This window comes from Anolis carolinensis, chromosome 2, assembly GCF_035594765.1.
Source record: "Anolis carolinensis isolate JA03-04 chromosome 2, rAnoCar3.1.pri, whole genome shotgun sequence".
NCBI lineage: Eukaryota > Metazoa > Chordata > Lepidosauria > Squamata > Dactyloidae > Anolis > Anolis carolinensis.
The window spans coordinates 112,246,293-112,265,329 of NC_085842.1; the positions used below are offsets into that span (position 1 = coordinate 112,246,293).

The 19,037-nt window shown below is 40.4% G+C and overlaps 1 protein-coding gene and 1 long non-coding RNA gene across 4 annotated transcripts in view; one reads left to right on the forward strand and one right to left on the reverse strand.

Moving 5' to 3' along the window:
• Positions 1-19,037, forward strand: part of sh3rf2 (SH3 domain containing ring finger 2) — a 102,804-nt gene that overhangs the window by 82,302 nt on the left and 1,465 nt on the right. For both annotated transcript variants that reach the window (XM_008115817.3, XM_008115818.3), the window contains exons 6-9: positions 5,925-6,019; positions 8,077-8,247; positions 15,033-15,268; positions 17,337-17,689. In XM_008115817.3, the coding sequence (XP_008114024.1) occupies positions 5,925-6,019; positions 8,077-8,247; positions 15,033-15,268; positions 17,337-17,689 (855 nt within the window). The remainder of the gene's footprint in view (positions 1-5,924; positions 6,020-8,076; positions 8,248-15,032; positions 15,269-17,336; positions 17,690-19,037) is intronic.
• LOC134296187 (uncharacterized) overlaps positions 1-19,037 on the reverse strand; it is a 64,177-nt gene that overhangs the window by 36,672 nt on the left and 8,468 nt on the right. For both annotated transcript variants that reach the window (XR_010002768.1, XR_010002767.1), the window contains exon 3: positions 13,012-13,126. This is a non-coding gene — a long non-coding RNA (uncharacterized LOC134296187). The remainder of the gene's footprint in view (positions 1-13,011; positions 13,127-19,037) is intronic.

A 19,037-nucleotide genomic window follows, 5' to 3' on the forward strand; every position in this document is an offset into this window, starting at 1 on the left:
TTTTATTAACCACTTAAAAGATCTACAGAGGACTACAAAATTGTGGTGTTCAAAGAAAACAGAGGTCCTTACAACCCCACCTACCCCTGTGACATAAAGAAGAAACCATAATATTATAATTTGAGACTAGCTTGTTGTTTTGGTGGTAGTAGTGGTTGTCATTTTTGTCTAATGGCAACCCTAAAGTGAAGCTATCACAATTTGTTTCTTGGCAAGATTTGTTCAGAAGAGGTTTGCCATTTCCTTCAACTGGTTATACTTTCTAGGGTGTTTCTGTTTGTGATGCCTTAATTATGCACCCCTTTCCGGAGTCTTCATCCAAACCACAACCCACTACACTGCACTGACTGGCAATCTCGTACTATTGGTGGTTCTCCCAATTCACAGGACTTTAGGAGTATGACCTGGGGTGACCTGCCAGCTGCAAGCCTCAGAAGCAGAAAGGGCCCATTGAGAGAAACTGCCTTTAGGGCCTCATCACAAAGGCCAGGTGAAGCATCCCGCTTCACTTGGCATTGAGGCAGTGGGGTAAATCTGTCACCTCGTGTGCAGCTCCCTCTATGTGACACTTATTCCATCACATGGGGAAAACACCGCCCTCCCAGCGAGGCCCTGTGCGGACACCATTGGAGCCAGCACAACACGGGAATCCTAACGTGCTGTGGGGAAAGCGTCCAGTGACACTTTCACCCCGGTTGAGGGCAGAGCCTCAGCTGAAAGTCACATGGTGTTGTGCTATCCAGCTTGGGGTTCCATCCATTTTTAATACTTGTTGAGGGCAAACAGCACTGAGGTGAGTGAGCAGGCAGATTTCATATCTTGACCATCAGAACCGGCCCTAGATCATTTTTAGTAGTAGGCGAACAGAATTTTGGCACCCCCCCCCCCACACACACACACACAAACCAGTCACTGAAAAATAACCCCCACTTCCCTTGCTGGCAGCGGCGGAAGCGGTGGCACACACCGGCACGCAGGGCGGGCAGGTGCATGCTGGCGTGGGCCCGCCTTCCGGGTGGCAGGTGCACTCTCCAGCCGGTTGAAGGCCCGCCAGCCACCCATCCATGCGGGCAATTGAAGCCCTGCACACACATTTTGGGCAATGGGCCTGGGCTCGCCGCCAGCCTTCAGGCCTTCCTTCAGCCTGGCCTGGCCAATGGACACAGTAGCAACTGCGGCAGCACTGTGCGCACGCGGGGGAGCCTCAACTGCATCCCCGGTAGTTTTGCGCCACAGGTGAGCGCCTAATTGGCCTCGCCGGTGGACCGCCTCTGCTGACCATTATCAATAAGTAAACTCAGGAAGCAGCACAGTTGCTGTGTAGCAAAGATAGGTGAGGAGAATCTGTGACAATGATTACATGGAATACCATAATCTTGACATAGGGATACAACTTCCTCTGCCTCTGTAAATAAGTCCATTATTAACTAGCACTCAAGCAGGATCCTGTCACCATAAAACAGGATTGACTTTTATATGCCTTCAGTGTCTGAACACCTCCTAGCTCTGCACAAGGACTATATTTCATAATGGATTATCTTTCGTGAAGACCATTAATTTCTATTAAAAGGCAGCTGAGCAATGAGGATTGCCTCTTCCTTTTACCAGCCATATAGCTGAATATTATAACATTAGAAGCTGAAGAATTTGATATAAGGATTGCATGGGAATTTTGTTGCCTTAACCCCTGTCACTTTCAAAGTGATTTGCAATGCAAGAAATAGTGGGCTGCTGCCTCTTGGGAGCTGCCTTGCTGAATCCCACCATATGTCAAGAGAGCCTGCATTTCCAAAACAGATGGGATGGAGAGTTGGAAGTCCTTTAAGAATATGGGGGAGGGGAGGCAGGGGGGAACAACAGTAATTTCCCATGGGCTGTTTTGCAACAAACTATCAGTGGCTCCTTAGATGTCTTCTCTGAATTCAACATATAAGAGTAATTTACCATGAGTAAGGTATCTACTATAGATGGAAAGCTGAGTGTGTTGGCCGAGAATATATAGCATGCCCGCTAAATCAAAGTAATAGTCTTCCCTCCATATTCACTAGGGTTAGGGGCACAGGACTCCTGTGAAGGTAGAAAAACAGTTAATAAAAAACTTGTTTTTACCCGAGATAACACCTCTCTAGGAATCTATAAGTGCTCCAGTATGACTCCGGGGTCAACCTCCAATGATATCATTCTGGAAGACCTATAAATGCCTGAAGAAGTGTTCTCTCTAGGAATCTCAGGTCCTCCAGTTCGACTCTATAGTTGACCATAGAGTTGTGCTGGAGGACTTAGAAATGCTTAGAGAAAACATATTAATCAAATAATCAAATCAGCAAAAGTGAAATCTACAAATGTGGTGTATTATTGATTACGCTATGTGACACATTTTCTGTTTGTTTCTGGGTTATAAATGTCAGCTCCTAACTGGTTCTATGATAAAAACATGAAAAAAAAGTTTATTAAACTGCAAAAACTTTATTTTTGCGGTCTGCACAAAAGTCTAAAATGGCACATTGAAAGGTTAAAAATGGCAGCCACAAAAACAAAGTTTCTGAAGTATAACAATTACTTTCAAAGCAAGTACTGCACAATTAAACAGGAAATAACACTTTCAAACCAGGAACATAATTTTTGTCAAATTTTGTTACATTGTGTTAATTATTGATGAAATATTTACATCCTCTTCAGTATCAATATATCTAAGGGCAGCTGACAAGTAACATCAGAATGTTAAACAAGTTAAAGCAGAGTTTGGAATTGTTTGGCCCTCCAGATATTATTAGACTGCAATTCACAGCATTCCTTGACCTTGACTGTGCTAGGTAGGGCTCCTAGGAGCTGCAGTCAAGTAACATCTGATGTTCAGCATGATTCTTAGCCCTGAGCTAAAGGAGCTTTTCTTGAAAATGCCTCTAGGAATTTAGGGAATGTCTTCCTGTCTTTTAAACTAGGCATGGTAATCATCTATCCAGAGGTTGTTGGATTGCATCTCCATTGGCAATGCTGGCTCCTGGGAGCTGCAGTTCAACAACATATGGAACACTTCACAATTCCCACCCGTCTTTAAGTGTTACATTTTTATCTCCCACTGTTCTTCATATTACAAAGGCTTACAATTTACAGTTTAAGGGAATCATACATTATATCTAGAAACTCCTTATCAGCATCATTGTGATTTTGAGAATCCAGCATTTGTCTGTTGATATTTTGTACAGGGAGCATCGAAACCCTTGGTCACAGTAGTTGGATGAACACTGCTAGAGATAAGGAATGGATTGAAGTGCCCATGTCTCTGTGTGTTTCATTTTCCATATTAACAAAAAAGAGTATCTGAATTAGAATACATTTCCTTTTCCTTTAAGTATTTGAAGAATTTTCCTTTTTCTAAGTCTGAAAGAACCAAACTAGACTTTATAAAGGCTTCTCTTTCCTATGAGATATGGCAGAAAGTATAGGTTAGCAACACTTCAAAATGTAGAGTCCTGAGGAAAGGGGCCTGTTTATTGTGTTTGAGTGTTTTATTAATCCAAGAGCCAAGTATTCTGATGATACTGTACATAATTATAGCCCTGTAATAGGAAGACACCTATTAGGAGCAATTGAACCAGAAGAAATAAGCAGACTATGGCAGATAGTCCAAATCTTGCCTATTAGAAAGTTGTGGGGTGGGAATTGTTCTGATGTCTGATACAGCTTAGGGGGCAAGAATTATCTTGTGGAATCCTTGTCCCCAGCCCCCCTCAAACTCCCAAAACAATTAAAATAATTTTCCAACTGAAAACACACAATTTCCAGTGAAAAAACCACATTTTTTAGCTGAAAACATACCTTTTCCAGCCCAAAATAATATTTTGGGGCACAGTAAAATTGCTTTGAACACACCAAAAGAGCAAAAATAATCACATGCAAAATTGGTTACTCAAAACTCCCCTTTCAGTTACAAGCAACCATGCCAAGGCATCCTGTCAAGTGCTGAGTGTGACAAAAATGGTCTCTGAGCCTTGGTGTAGGTCCAAACTTAAAGCCTTACATTAACATATGCTGAATAATCATTTGTACAAACTGTTTTCCAAATTGTATACTGATTGTGTTTGCATGAGTAAGAACAATTAGCTATGTAAATATAAAAAGTAGTCTTTTCAGCAAGGGCTAAATAATATACTGGGGAATTGATTTGAGAAAGAATCCCAACAGTAAAGAATCCCATGACATCAAGGAAGAAGATCACTTCTTATCCAAGTGCACATGCAGGTCAAACTATGCACCATAATGGACATTTATGAATGCATCCCAGTAGCTCACATTATTTTTTTGGAAGTGGCAGTTGAGACAACAATCCAGCTAGGACTGTGAATAGCAGTCAGTGGGATTTTCTCAGTTTTTTTTAAAACCAAAGCTATTATTTGCCAGGATAAGGAGAAGGTAATGAGATCAATAGGTACATATGCCCTCCTACAATTCACCTATGAAAACAAGAGACTTGAGTGAATGTGTCAGACTGTGGTCAAAGAACATAAAGACATGGCCAAGGGGGTATGGTTAAGGATGTGACTAGACAACCCAAAAACATGTCCAAATGCAAAAGGATTTTCTTTTAACAAGGAAGTATAGATAAAGAAAATGTATTGCCCCAAAAAATTCAAGACTCGATCACTCTTTAAAAAATAGACTTCCATCCCCTGCTTTACCTCAGAGGTACAGAAATGGCTTTTTCAACCTTTTTAAAGGCCATCATGGAGATATGCACCTTGAAAAATTCAGAAACAGCCACATTTAATATCTATCATAGTCATAACTAGAGAAGTTCAGTTCAGTTCTCTCTCTGTAAAAATTCAGCAAAACACACAGTAAAAACTAGCCATTTTTAAAAAATCTGTGATCTAGAGAGCCAGCTGAAATTTAAAAGATAATGAATGTCAATATTCCTTTTCTTGCCCTCGTGAAGTTCAACACTCTTGCTGCCCACCTATTGAGATCATTTATTTATTTATGTATTTATTTTGTTTACTCTCTTTATACCCTGCCTTTCTCTCCATGGGGACTCAAGGCAGCTACAATCCCACACTTTGGCCGTAGTTTTAAAAAACGCAATACTATGAAAAAACAATTAAATAATACAGTGTGGGTTAAGGCAAAAACAGATTAAAATAGAATATATACACTTAAAATAGCTTTTAAAACTCACAATACCTAGTCAGGGACTAAAGAGTATCTTTCACTGAAGATGGGAAACCTCATCAGTCCTGGCCATGACAGCTAGTGGTTTTGCCCTTCCGACCCCCTACCAGCATCCCTAGTTTGGTAACAAGTATCACAACGTTTTGATCTACTCAATACAGATCAGTGGAGCAGAGCTTGCCACTGCACCCTGCACAGATATGTTGAAATGAGCCTTGAAAAGTTCTCTTGGCACATATAAATCTAACAAACAACAAGAAAATTGAAAGGTTTGGTTTTAATGGCATTAAGAAGCACTTTGTTTTTGTTGCACTACTTCCTTAGAGTTGCAAGTCATAACAAAATAGCAGGGATCTTGTACATAATAATTACGACATAACTGGTAGATGTACATAGTCTAACCAGTGTGGTTGAGAGGTATAAACCTTGAGTGATACAACATTTCAGGTCCCTCAGAGAGAACCAATAATTGTCCTTGGTCCTTATCACTGACAAGTGAACCAGTCCAGTACTTATCACTGACAAGTAAACCAGTATTGTCCCGATGATTAAAAATGCAAAGCCCATTTCCATATTTGGCCACACATACAGCAGAGTGAATCAGTTCAACTAATGAGGTAAATGTAATATTCATTTAACAGGATATTCTGCTTTGCCTTGATGTCACCTGCTTATATGGGTTCTCATTCAGGCATATTTCCTTTGAAGGTACAATATAATGACACCCATGTGAATTCTTTTCTTCTCACTTCCAGGTCAGCACTGCCTATTACTCTCCACCTGAATCCATGGGGCACTCTACAACCATTTTCACACTTCCCAATTTGCAGAAGCATCTTTCGATGAATATGTACGTAAGCGTAGAATCCAAAGCACAGCCTTGTTAGTTTAGAATAACTATGCAAAATAATTAGGGTATTAACTAATATTATAATATATGTAATGTGCCAAGAAACTGTTGTTGCTGTTCAATCCACTATTGATGGGATGGAGTTTGTGGACCTCCACTTCAATGCCAATGAGTTGAATAAATGGTTTCCTGGTACACTATGCATATTATAACTCTAGTTATTACCACCACCCTCGTGGAGCCCACTTGGGCAGTTTATCATATCCCCCTTCTGTTTCCCAGCCACCATCAACTTACAAGTCAATAATTCCCTCCATCATGCATATGGTTCCCTAGCTGAAAGCGATATCTTTTCTCCTGCCTTTGATTTATCATTAAGAATGACCTTATCAACTCATCTCCATACCCACAGTTTTGTATTTCTATGGCTATACACACTTAAAGATATCTACCTAGGGCTCACCAGCAGCCAGTCTGGAGCAGTTGTGCTCTGTACTGCTCCTGGAGGGGCCGCATACTCCATCCTCAATCCAATGAGGGTGGCTGGGTGGAATCCAACTGGTCTGGCAGAGCCAAGACTGCTTTGGCACCTTACCATCCCTGTTTCCCACAGGACTGCAGGAGAGTTCTAGCCATCATGGGCGCTCCGGTTGACATCAACAGAGGTGCCCTTGTGACTAGGGAGGAGAATGGGGACGGTCCCTCTCACAATGGCCAAGAGCTCTTGCAGAGCTCTGCAGCCACCTGACATTGGTGTCACAAACCTAATCCATCCCCTTTTCTTTGTACTGATGAAGTCAGAAAAAAGGCAGTGGCAGCAATAGGCTGTGGACAACAGACCAATCCACATCAGACCCAGTCCTGCTGCCTACATTGTGCCTCCATTGTGGGGTTGCGCCAAAGTTTCAGTCAACCTCCAGAGCATCCCTCAACTTCCCTTAAGGTAGGGCTTAACCAGATTACCTGGTAGTCCTTGTCCATCATGAAGATAGCCAGAAGTGACTATATGGTGGTGCAGGGTATTAGGCCCATGTAGACAAGCCCCAAATCCATGAAAATTTATTTTACCACCCTTTTCCCCAGTCAGTTTCTAAAGTGTAACAAGATCCCTTTGCATACATAGATACATAAGTGAAATCCTTTTAACTGGAGAGGGCATTTTGCTGGGGCTGGAGGAGCTGTTTCCTAGCAACCATAGACCATGTTGCTATTTTTCTCTAGACTGGAATAAAAATGGGGCAAAAATTCCCAAATGTATATAGAGAAAAGGTGATGAAACCCTTGGTGTTTATATAAATATATGTCTTTTGGTGTTTCACATATTTGTGTTCTGGAATAATCCCTGTTTAGAAATGCTTCATCTAGTTAATTTGCAGTACAACCCGGCTTCAGACATTCCCATATTGAGGGGAGGGGAACAGATTGTGTGATAGGAAAAAAATAGATCCGTTTGTATTCAACAGCAAGATTACTGGACAGAATTATAAATCCAGTAATTTTTACACTGTAAGATCTGTATAAAATTGGTGACATTTTGGAGGGAGTGGTTTGAAGGTAAGGAAAGACCTAGGTATCAAAATTATTAGGGCCAGATCTCGTACCGGTTTTTGAGAGGAATACTAAAATATCAACCAACTATATAAAACTAACATGATCCTGTTTTGTTGTCATTACTATTCTTGATTTAGGTAGGATTTTCCCCTCTCTCATCCCAGAACTTTAAGGCATTTCTGACTTTGAAGTTTCTTTTTAACTGTTGTACACATGAAAGCAGCTCAACTGGGAGTGTCCTTTATATCGTCATCGCCCATTTGTTCGACATTCTTGATGAGTTGTCTGTTTATTAATCTGATTAAATCCCCTGACACTGGAGTATTCACACACTGTGTGACAAATGTGTTATTAGAAGAGCCCTCAGAGACTATTGGTTTAGCAGAAATCACAACAGTTCTGAGAGTGCTTTTAACAATCGTTGTCATAGCCTCATTAGGTTTCATAAATGGAGCTGCCTCTTCAGAGAGCCTCACGTCGCTGTTTCATTCTTTATGATTCATCAGGTATGTGGCTTTGCGCTCCTACACAGCTCATAGTCTGGAGGAACTAGAATTGGAAAAGGGAGACGGCATTCGTGTCTTGGGGAAACACCAGGAAGGCTGGCTGAAAGGGATGTCCTTGGTGACAGGAAAAAGTGGAATCTTCCCAAGCAATTACGTTGCTCCTCTTTTCAGGTTTGATTTACTTACTTTCTTTTTTTTAAAGAGAGAAAGTGAGATGACATATACCTGCAGGTAACGCAAAAAGTTTCCACAACCCAAAGTAGATTTGAATTAGATCAAAATTCTTTAGTTCTTGCCTCTCAATGGAGCTGCATGCCAATATTTTTTCCTCTGGAGTAAGGGAAAGCATTACGTTTCATGGCTTCGCTCTCAACTATTTTCATTCCCCTTTTGAGTTATAGGCTTCCCACAGGTACCAAAAAATTCTAAGCAAAGTTCACTTAGCTAAAATATAAATGAAATAAAATCAAAAATTATGATAGGGGATACCTCTTTCAAGATACCACACTTCAGGCTGTTAGAAGGGCAGGAGAAATATTTCCTGTATAGTTTTGTTTCTCAAGAGAATCAACATTTCCAATAAGTACTGTGATAGTTTAAAAAAAATCTCATTTTCAATAAGTTAGACTACTGTAAAGTTAATTGTGGGTTGTTGTCATGCATAGTACTCATTATAGCTTAGATGGAGGATGAATATGAACCAGTATAGCTTGCATACAATGCCATGAGGAACAGTTAAAGACCTGTGGAGATAACTCTTCAAATCAATTAAACTTGCTTTTCTATATACAGTAGAGTCTCACTTATCCAAGCCTTGCTTATCCAAGTTTCTGGATTATCCAATCCATTTTTGTAGTCAATGTTTTCAATATATCATGATTTTGGTGCTAAATTCGTAAATATAGTAATTACAACATAACATTACTGCGTATTGAACTGCTTTTTCTATCAAATTTGTTGTAAAACATGATGTTTTGGTGCTTAATTTGTAAAATCATAACCTAATTTGATGTTTAATAGGCTTTTCCTTAATCCCTCCTTATTATCTAAGATATTCACTTATCCAAGCTTCTACTGGCCCGTTTAGCTTGGATAAGTGAGACTCTACTGTACCATAATCACCACAAAATTATATCTCTCTATTTTGCCAGACAGAATGGAGAGTGGCAGCAGTTGGGAGTAGCATACCATTTGGCAAGTGTATATCATAGTCAGATGGACAGCCACAGCCAGTATTGATGTGTCTCTTCATATATGTCATATCTTGATTTATTTTGAGGAAATACATAATTTATTTTTCTGCAGAATAATGTAGCTTGGGACAGTTTCACCTGTCTCTACCAAAACAAGAGAACAAGGAAAATTACTTTCAAAAGTTTGTAATTTAATACAAAGCTTTTCTTCAAGGCAGTGTGTTGTGTGGTTTTTTCAAATTAGGGCAATGAAAGTCATTCTTTTGCTTATTCTATTATTTGTCATTCTTTTAAGAACAAGCCTAGGGCAGGTAGAGGCAGATGTAAAATTCTGCTTAAAATGCTGAACATCCCTTTTTAAGTATCATGAAATTATTGTTCCTTACACTTCCCCTTCCGAAATTTGCCATTGTTTCTACTCATTATATTAACTTTTCAATGCAACTACATTATTCCCTCATAATCATTCCTATATATTTATACAAAATATTTATGGGAATACATATGCATTTATGTTTACAGGTAAACATATTCCTCATGATTTATCATTTCCAAGTTTTGCCATAAACATCATGTTGGACATCCTTGAAATGATTGTTATTCTTGATAGCATGGATTGCAGAAAAAGCTGAGTGCAACATGCCAGATATGAAACACTCTAGCAGAAAACCAACTATCCATGTTATTGCTTTTACTGGAGATACACATTTACTCATTTCTTCCCCCGCATATATTTTTCCATGCTAAATCATGCTATTTACATTTTAGGCTTTGAAGCTACTTTCATCCTAGAGTTATTCCTTCTGGTATATATACTAAATTCCCTTGCATTAAGGAGAGTCAGTCATTACTCTTCATTTCTCTATCTCATTTCTTTGCCTGCAGCTCCGTCTCACCAATAAACAAAACCAACAAACAATCAAAGGCAGAGCCCAGAGTCAGAAGTAACTTCTTAAAGTAGCTCAGTCATGAACACCAATTTTTGAAGGTGGATACTTGTGGCTTTCTTCATAGATCATCTCATAATAAATTGATGCCTTGGTGATTTTAAGAAATCTCTGCCCCATTATTAAATCATAAATCATTTTTTTCAAAACAGTCACCAAAAGATAACAAGAAGGAGCCAGAAGTTGTTGTTTCCTCTCCTCTCTTGGAGGAGTCAGTACAGATGCTGCTATTTCTCTGCAGCTCAGGTTCCAAGGAAATTAGGAGCACTTAGAGAAGGTTATTTAAGCATCCTGTTCATCTGGAAGATGGATGGCCTTCTCAGCAGTTTAACGGATTGGGGTGAAAGAGCTACGTGGCCTTGTCAGCCTCATCAGGGAAAGCAGACGAGGAAAGAAATAATCAGATGTGACAGCAACACACTTCAGGGAAGGGGGGAGCCAAGCTGGGGAAATGGACGTAGAAATAAGCAAAAAGTATGAAATCACATTCCTGTTTTTCCTTCAGGATCCTCAACCCCCTCGGAGTCCCATCCAGCAATCTCTTTGAGCCCAAAAGCATCCTTTGCTGCTCTGGAGGCAATTCCAGAAAAATGGAAGGGCACAGCCTTTTGGTTTTGGCTTTTAAGCAGCACAGAATTTGGGGGCGGGTAGGTGTTTTCACTATTGGGACAGGTTAACAGTGAAAGCAAAGAGCAGCAGTGTTGTAAAAGTGATGCAAGAGTGATTTCAGGCTAATTTTATCCTTAGCGGTGTTCCTTCCTTGGATAAAAAAAAACCTTTAGCCCAAATCCAGTCAAAAAGAGCCTATGTTTATGGCACCATTTAAGAAGCAAGTGCCTCCTAAGTGAACTACTATCACATTGATATTGCATATACAACTACATGAACCACATAGGAGCTAGCTAGAATGAGGAGGGAACCTATCCCTCCTCCTTGTACCCAGAGGACTATCTGTGCTCCTCAGGTGCTGTGCTCCTACACTATGTGAGCCTAACTACCTGCAGAGCCTTGACCTATGTGTGACAGCCTTTGAGCAAGTACCATCACTAATTAGCCCTCCAAGTCAGATGCTTGCAGGTCTAAATTAAGACCCTTAGAGGTCCTACGCACTTTAAAAATTGCACCCACATATACATCTACTTCAAAATATGAGCAATAGTAAACTAAGAAATTAAACTTTACTTTCTGAAATGAAACAAAACTTACAGTAAAATGGAAAAAAAATATTTTGTATACTTCCACTTTATAGTTGAAAAGATTTATCCTACTTTTTCTAATAGCAAAGTCTTTGTTGTGGGAGCATCTTTTCATGGAACCTGATTTAGTTGCACCATTTATAGTTTTGCACCATATGGTCTACAGTAAATCCAGCAATGGAAAACCTCTACGGTGCCCCCCTTCCCTTGATGTCCTAGAGATGTCTTATTTAATGTTAATCTAGCCCTGGCTACTTGGTCTTGTTTCATCTACTAATTGAGAAAGAGCTCTTCCTATTGCCAGGATAGGAGTACATTTCCTGCTTTGCAGCTATATTTCTCCCTTTGGCTTACTGTCCCTCATTGGCATAGCAAGTAACAAGTCTGAATGGCTCTTTTCATAGCCTCACCTGCTACAGTCAGAAAAACTGTGATTGCATATGCCAAATGAATTTAAGTAGTCTCAAGTTATGCCAGTCATAAGATTCAATTACACTGATCTTCTTCCTTATTGGTAACTCTTCACTGCTGATGAGGACCACACATGCACACATCCCAAACACACTCTTCCTGCTGGACTGGCGTGCATGATAGTACAAGCTCCAAGGATCAGGTTGTGCAAAAGGAGAAGTAGGTGGTTGTAGCATCCTTGCCAAAAGGAAGAGGTGACACTGTAGAGGCCAGTTGTTGGTGCTTTTGCCTGGAACCAGAGTTCTATATTGGGGCAAGTGATTTTTCTGATCAGCCCTCTCACAACTTAGATTTAGCAATATTTGAAAAGATAATATCAACTGGGCTTGGTGTGACGGCCTGTGTTTTTCATTCAGTGAAGGGGGAAGCAGGGGTGTAACAGCAGTCATCATACTCTTGCCTTACTCTTCCTCCAACAGTGTGAAAGGTGCAGGTGACAACACCACTGCCATCCTCTTCCTGTGGAAGTGGGAGTATGACACCTTCATCTTTGGGGTGCCAAGTCTTGGCTAGCTGTATTGCTGTATTTTGAGTATTTTGGGGCTTGAGATACCCTAAGCCAGGCCTCAGCAACCGGCAGCCCTCCAGGTGTTTTGGACTTCAGCTCCCAAAATTCTTGATCATTGAACAAGCTAGCTAGGGCTTCTGGGAACTGTAGTCACAAACATCTAGGGGACCACAGGTTGAAGAGGCCTGCCCTAGACTGTTTCAATGTCTCTCTTTCCCAAGCCAGATCCCTGCTGAGAACTCTATTGGTGCCTTCTACCTTTACATCAAGGAACAATTTGTTTATTTCATGAAATAGGCATTGAAGACCAACATGTAAGATAAGTGGCTATTATTTGCAGTTTAGTAAGTCAAAACCCCAGGGTTTTAGTCTGAACCTAAATGGGGCTTTGTTAAAATCAGGACTTGATGCACCATTTAGTGTACTTGATACCTTAGCAGTGCAGCCCTTTTGCCAACCAGCTCTTGAACCCTGCTTGCTTTCCTTTCCTAGTAGGAGGACAACTATTAGAAACAAGAAATGCTGCATAGTCTAAGGATGGTTATGACAGCACAGAAATAATAACAGAACAAATACAGATTAGAAAACTTTCTTTGTAATGCTTTAAGGAGTCTGGTTACCTTTTCCCATCCTAACTTGCAGATGTTGCAGTTGGTGACTAGGGAATGTATTTTCCTAGTTCTCTGCTATATTATATTCTGATAGAGAATATCCTGCAGCTCCTCTCTCTGTAAACTAGAAAGCATACAATTAGCTCTAGATATGTTTGCACATACTTATTATCTTCACTGCATTCCCCCTTTTCCTGACTTTTTACTTCCACGTTATTTACTTGGCTTCTGAATCATTTGAACATAAAAATGCCCCTCTATATAATTACTTCTCAGCTACCCACCCCCAGTCCCTTTAATCTAATATTTCTTGTTCTTGGGTAAATACCTGCCAACATTAGAAAAAATGGTAGCAGAGAAAACAAGCTGCACCTGCCTCCTCAACCTAAAATTATCACCCCATAGCTCATACTTGTGAGATAATCACAGATATAAATATGTCAAAAAATAAGGAACATTGCACCTGCTTAGGGGATTATCAGGTGCAAGACCACTCATTTGGAGTGGTAAGACATCAATAATGACCAAATCACTTGCCGACTTATAGCAACCTGATACATTTCATAGGGCTTTCTTAGGTAAAGCATGCTCAGTGATGGTTTTGCAGTTCCTCCCTTTGAAATATAGCCTACAGTGCCTGATATCATTGACAGTCTCCCATCCAACTACTAACCAGGGCTGCCTCTGCTTAGATTCCAAGATCCCATGGGATCTAGTACATTTGGGGAGCTTTTAAGCAACAACATACCCACCAATATTTCACATATGAAAAACAGGACAAGTGTGGCTTTGCAACATCAGAATGTGCTCAAGGTGGCAAAAGTTATTAATGAGCTAAGAAAAGTTGCAGCACTTTTCTTTTGCCTGAGCATGTAAAAAAGGGCAAAATCATAACCCCTCCTCTCTCCCCACTCACTGCTGAGCTGTGTACAAATTGCTTTTGCACTTTAATTTTGATTTTCAGCAATTGAAGCAAGCTAAGAACAAAAAAGAACAGGAGAGGGAGAAGAGAGAAAGTGAGACATTTTAAAGGCAACTGAAAAAAAAATGAGTTACACAGGATTAATTGGGATTGTCCCTGCCAAATTGGATCAATTGGAGAGTTTACAATAATAGACTAAAAGCAGCAGCTGAAAATTACTTTTTAAAATCTCTTTGATTCCTTGAAAATAGAACAGCTACAGTAGAGTCTCACTTATCCAAGCTAAACGGGCCGGCAGAATGTTGGATAAGCAAATAGGTTGGGCAATAAGGAGAGATTAGGCAAAAGCCTATTAAACATCAAATTACATTATGATTGTACAAATTAAGCACCAAAACATCATGTTATACAACAAATTTTACAGAAAAAGTAGTTCAATACACAGTAATGCTATATAGTAATTACTGCATTTACAAATTTAGCACCGAAATATCACGATGTATTGAAGACATTGACTACAAAAATGCGTTGGATAATCCAGAACGTTGGATAAGCAAGTGTTGGATAAGTGAGACTCTACTGTATCTACAATCACTGAATATTTTCATAAACCCACTGCTTTTGTTCAACCTGCAGCAATATTTGGGCTGTTGATTTGAAACAAAGCAATAAGTATTTGTGAAATGCATTCTTGAACACTCACATTCTAATTTATAATACATATAACCACTTATTTTATCCAATAATAACAAGATGGCAATGTTGTATAACCTCCCTATCATTAGAAGAAAATTCAAGCATTCTGTTTCATGAGAAAATAGCTTTTTTATTAATTTGATTACGGTGGCTTTCTGGCATAGCAGTTGTAAAAATAATTCTGAGGTTTGATTACAGACTAAGAAGAAGATTAAAAGGGGTTATTAAAATAAAGGATTTTGAAATCTCAGAAGTTAAAAAATGATTGCATTCCACATTCTGCACTTTTTTCTTGATACATAACAAAATTCCTGGGCCTGAATTGTGCAGCTTTGTTTGTTCTCTTAACAACCTGAAATTGGACTTTCTCTTGTCTCCCTCCCTTTTATTTGTCTCTCTCCTTAACAACCAGGAAGTCTTCGAACTTCCCTGATTCAAAAATGCCTTCCCTCTGTGCGACCTGGACGTTATCCACCGCCTCCCTCTCATCCCAGGGAAGTATCTCCGAGAATGGCTCCAGGCAAAGCAGGCCTTTGAAATTTGCCTTCATGCCCGCACCTTTGGCCTCACCGGTGAGGGATCTCTCAGAGTCGAATGCCTCAGGGCAAACAGCCTTGCAGAGAAGAGGACGTGGCAGCATTCGGAAAAGTAAGTCCTGGTGAGAGAGGGATGTTCCCAAGTGGCAGAGAGATGGCGAGAAGTCTTTAATTAGAGCACTGAAACTCAAGGTTGATGCAATAGACATAAATGCCAGGCTAAGCCTCCTAAAGAGTTGTGATCCGGACTGTATGTGCAGGGCTAGCTTGAAAGGCTGCTCTGCCCAAGGCACGGATGTACTCACTGCAGCCTGAGACAACCCAGAAATGTGTGATGGGATCAATTGTTCATACTCTTACGAGGAGGTACACTTTTTTAAGTGGAGAAATACAAGTTAAAATTCAGTGTCTCCATTGACTTTTCAGCTTCTTTGATTTGTTCCTCATACTTTTTAGTATGAACCTGAGATTGTGGAGATTTAAAACAAAAAGGATAAGAAAGAGGAGTTTTGGCAAGAACATTGTAATTAATGTTATGTGGCGTAGTAATTTGTCTCAACAGAGCAGGCCTGATTGTGGGGAGATCTCCCAACAGTACATATAGAATTGCAACTTAGATGAGTTGATAGCACACAAATGAGCTTAGATGGCATTGATAGCTAAAAAGGAAAAAGAAAAGATGGCATCCATATTGCACAGGTTATTTTACAAATGAATAGAGCTATACATCCATTTAAAATTGGACTACAAGGACTTACTTGGTTTAATCTGCACTCATTCTGAAATAAATGTGCAAATGCTTAGGTGGGTAAAAATGAAAATCCCATTCAGGATTCCTGTTCATAGAATGCAATTGTCATTTTTGTGTGTTGAGTTCAAAGTCTCCACAGGGTTGATGGCAGTGCAAATACCTGCAGAAGCCATCCTTAGGACTCAGTGCCCAAAGTAATGTAACACATAAGGTAGTAACCCTAGAGCCAGAAATATTGAGTGCCTGGGTGGCCAAAGTATAATTAAAGTGGCCAGCATAACTTAATGAAAAGTAGGTGGGGTGCAAAATTGGTAAATATCTTATTAGACATTGCATCCTCCTTGAGGAAATACATGGACACACAGGCAGAGCAAGCAGAATCATAGCTGGCCAGTGTTTTCCTGCTCTGAGAAGAGGCCACAGGCAGGTTTGAAGAGGCTTCATGCTCCCCATCATAGTAGCAATGATGTTGTGAAGCTCTGTTAGCAAATGAAATGGCCACTACTAAGAGCAGCCATGAACTCGAACTTGCTGCAACAAATATAAAACAAAAACAAAAAACATCAGCAGTCATTATAAACACCTACAAATGGGTGTAACATAATGTTTGCAAATGGATAATGAAATGGATATGATTTCTGTGAATGCATAATGAGATAATTTTTGTCCTTAATAACAGGGGGAGGATCATTATGCAGAACAAAACATTGTACATTGTACTTCTTTGGAGGTTTTAAGCAGAGACTGGGGGTTGGAATGGATAGCCCATGAGGTCTCTTCCAACTCTATTATTCTTTAATTCGATGATACACCCCTCGAAAAAGTGTGTACATTTCAACCATGGGAGGCAACATAAAGCACTGGCCATAATGGCTGTGTCTTCTGAAAGTTGACATCCAAAAAATCCAGCAGCATTAAGCTTGCATCATGTAATCAACTGTTTTGTAGCTGTCAGCCAACTTTCTGCTAACTCTCCACAATCCAAATGTATAGATGTGCTGCCAGTAACCATGAGTTAAGTACAGTAGAGTCCCGGTTAACCGAGTCCTGTTTAACCAAGCCTCTGTATTATCCGAGGCGCCACCAAGGGCACCTCTCCCTCTCCTTCTCTCGAGCGAAGGGAGCTCGAGAGAAAGAGAGGAAGAGGGAGAGGGAGGAGGAAGTGCCCCGGAAGCGCCTCGCGATCACTGCTGCAGCAGCGCTCATGGGGTGCTTTCCTGGGCTGAGCCCTCACCGAGGGACATCTCCCAGGATCTCTCTCGGCCAAGCCCTTGCTGGAGGAAAGAGTTTCCTTCAACAATGGCCTGGCCAAGGAAAACCCGTGGCGCACACCTCGTTTACGATTCAGCAATTTTCTCCCATTGTTTAATATGAATTTTCAGCAGTTAGTGGGTTTATTTGCACCTTGACCTGAGTTCTCTCTCCACAGACGGTTCTTTACAGAAGCCATTGCAATCAGGAGCTCTTGTTCCATTTGTCAACTCCATCAGACGAACTCCTGCCACCCAAACACGGGTTCAGCAGTCTCCCATATATCAGCCTATCTCCATGCTTTCCCGAGGAGTTGGCACAATTGACACAGGAGTCAGGCTGAACTCCTTCTCCTATGATTCTTCATTAATGACCATGCCCCGAAATGGAAGCAGCAGAGCTCCTTCGGTGTGTAGCTCGGTAATAGACACCAAAGAACTGCCATCAAAAAATGAGCTAATTCCAAAGCCATCTCCATCTGCTCCACCTTCCATTTTGGTGAAACCAGACACCTCCAGAAACACTGAGAAGGTAACAATACAGTCTCTTCATTAAGCAGACGTAGTTTCATGAGTGCTGAATTTGGAGGTGTACAAACACCTTCTAATCTCATTTGTTTGACTGCAAGTTCAGCCATTTTGCCTTTGAGAAGCCTCTAAGGCAGTGGTTCTCAACCTATGGGTCCCCAGGTGTTTTGACCTACAACTCCCAGAAATCCCAGCCAGTTTACCAGCTGTTAGGCTTTCTGGGAATTGAAGGCCAAAACATCTGGGGATCCACAGGTTGAGAACCACTGTTCTAAGGGCCTTTCCAGACAGGCCCTATATCCCAGGATCTTATCCCAGGATCTTATCCCAGGTTTTCCACTTATCCCAGATTATCTGGCAGTGTGGACTCATATAATCCAGTTTAAAGCAGATAATCTGGGATCAGATCCTGGGATATATGGCCTGTCTAAAAGGGCCAATTCTTTGGTGATATTAGGGACATTGAGGATAGACATGGCGTGCATGTCCTAATAACCCTTCCATGCCATAAAGTACCCTATACAGATATAATGCTCCAACAAGCTGATTATTTGATTGGCTCAGTTGTTATTACAATGAAATCTTGACTTTTTTATTTTCCTATGCAAAGAAATGAAAGCTTTCAGACGTTTCTTTTTCACATTGAGTGAGATTGCAAGAGCTTTTGTTCATTTTTCATATACCAGGACAATTTTGTTCGTAAAAAAACTTTTTGTCCAAAATACAAATAAAAATTTCCCAAATGTCCAAAAATATGAAAAAATGTTGATAATGATCAAAAACTGTGTTGGACTGAAATTCTATTAGCAACATACACACATATGTATCCCTTATCGATGTAGAGTCAGTATTCCTTTCTTCTCTCTGCAGCCACCCACCACCACTACCAATTACAGTAGAGTCTCACTTATCCAACATTCGCTTATCCAACATTCTGGATTATCCAACGCATTTTTGTAGTCAATGTTTTCAATATATCATGATATTTTGGTGCTAAATTCGTAAACACATTAATTACTACACAGCATTTCTGCGTATTGAACTACTTTTCTGTCAAATTTGTTGTATAACATGATGTTTTGGTGCTTAATTTGTAAAATCATAACCTAATTTGATGTTTAATAGGCCATGCTGTGCTTTACAATAAAACAGGATCATAGAAATGTCTGGCTACAACCTCATATCGAGGCACAAAATGATGGCATTAGCACTGAGATCTACCAGGGACCTCCAAGGGTCTCAGCAATGCTATAATCATTGTGCATCTGGCTGTGGGAATATAGATCGATGCTTCTCTGGTCTTGCCTGTTTGCAGTGAAACTCAGATTGGTTATGTAGGGTGATTCCAGGAG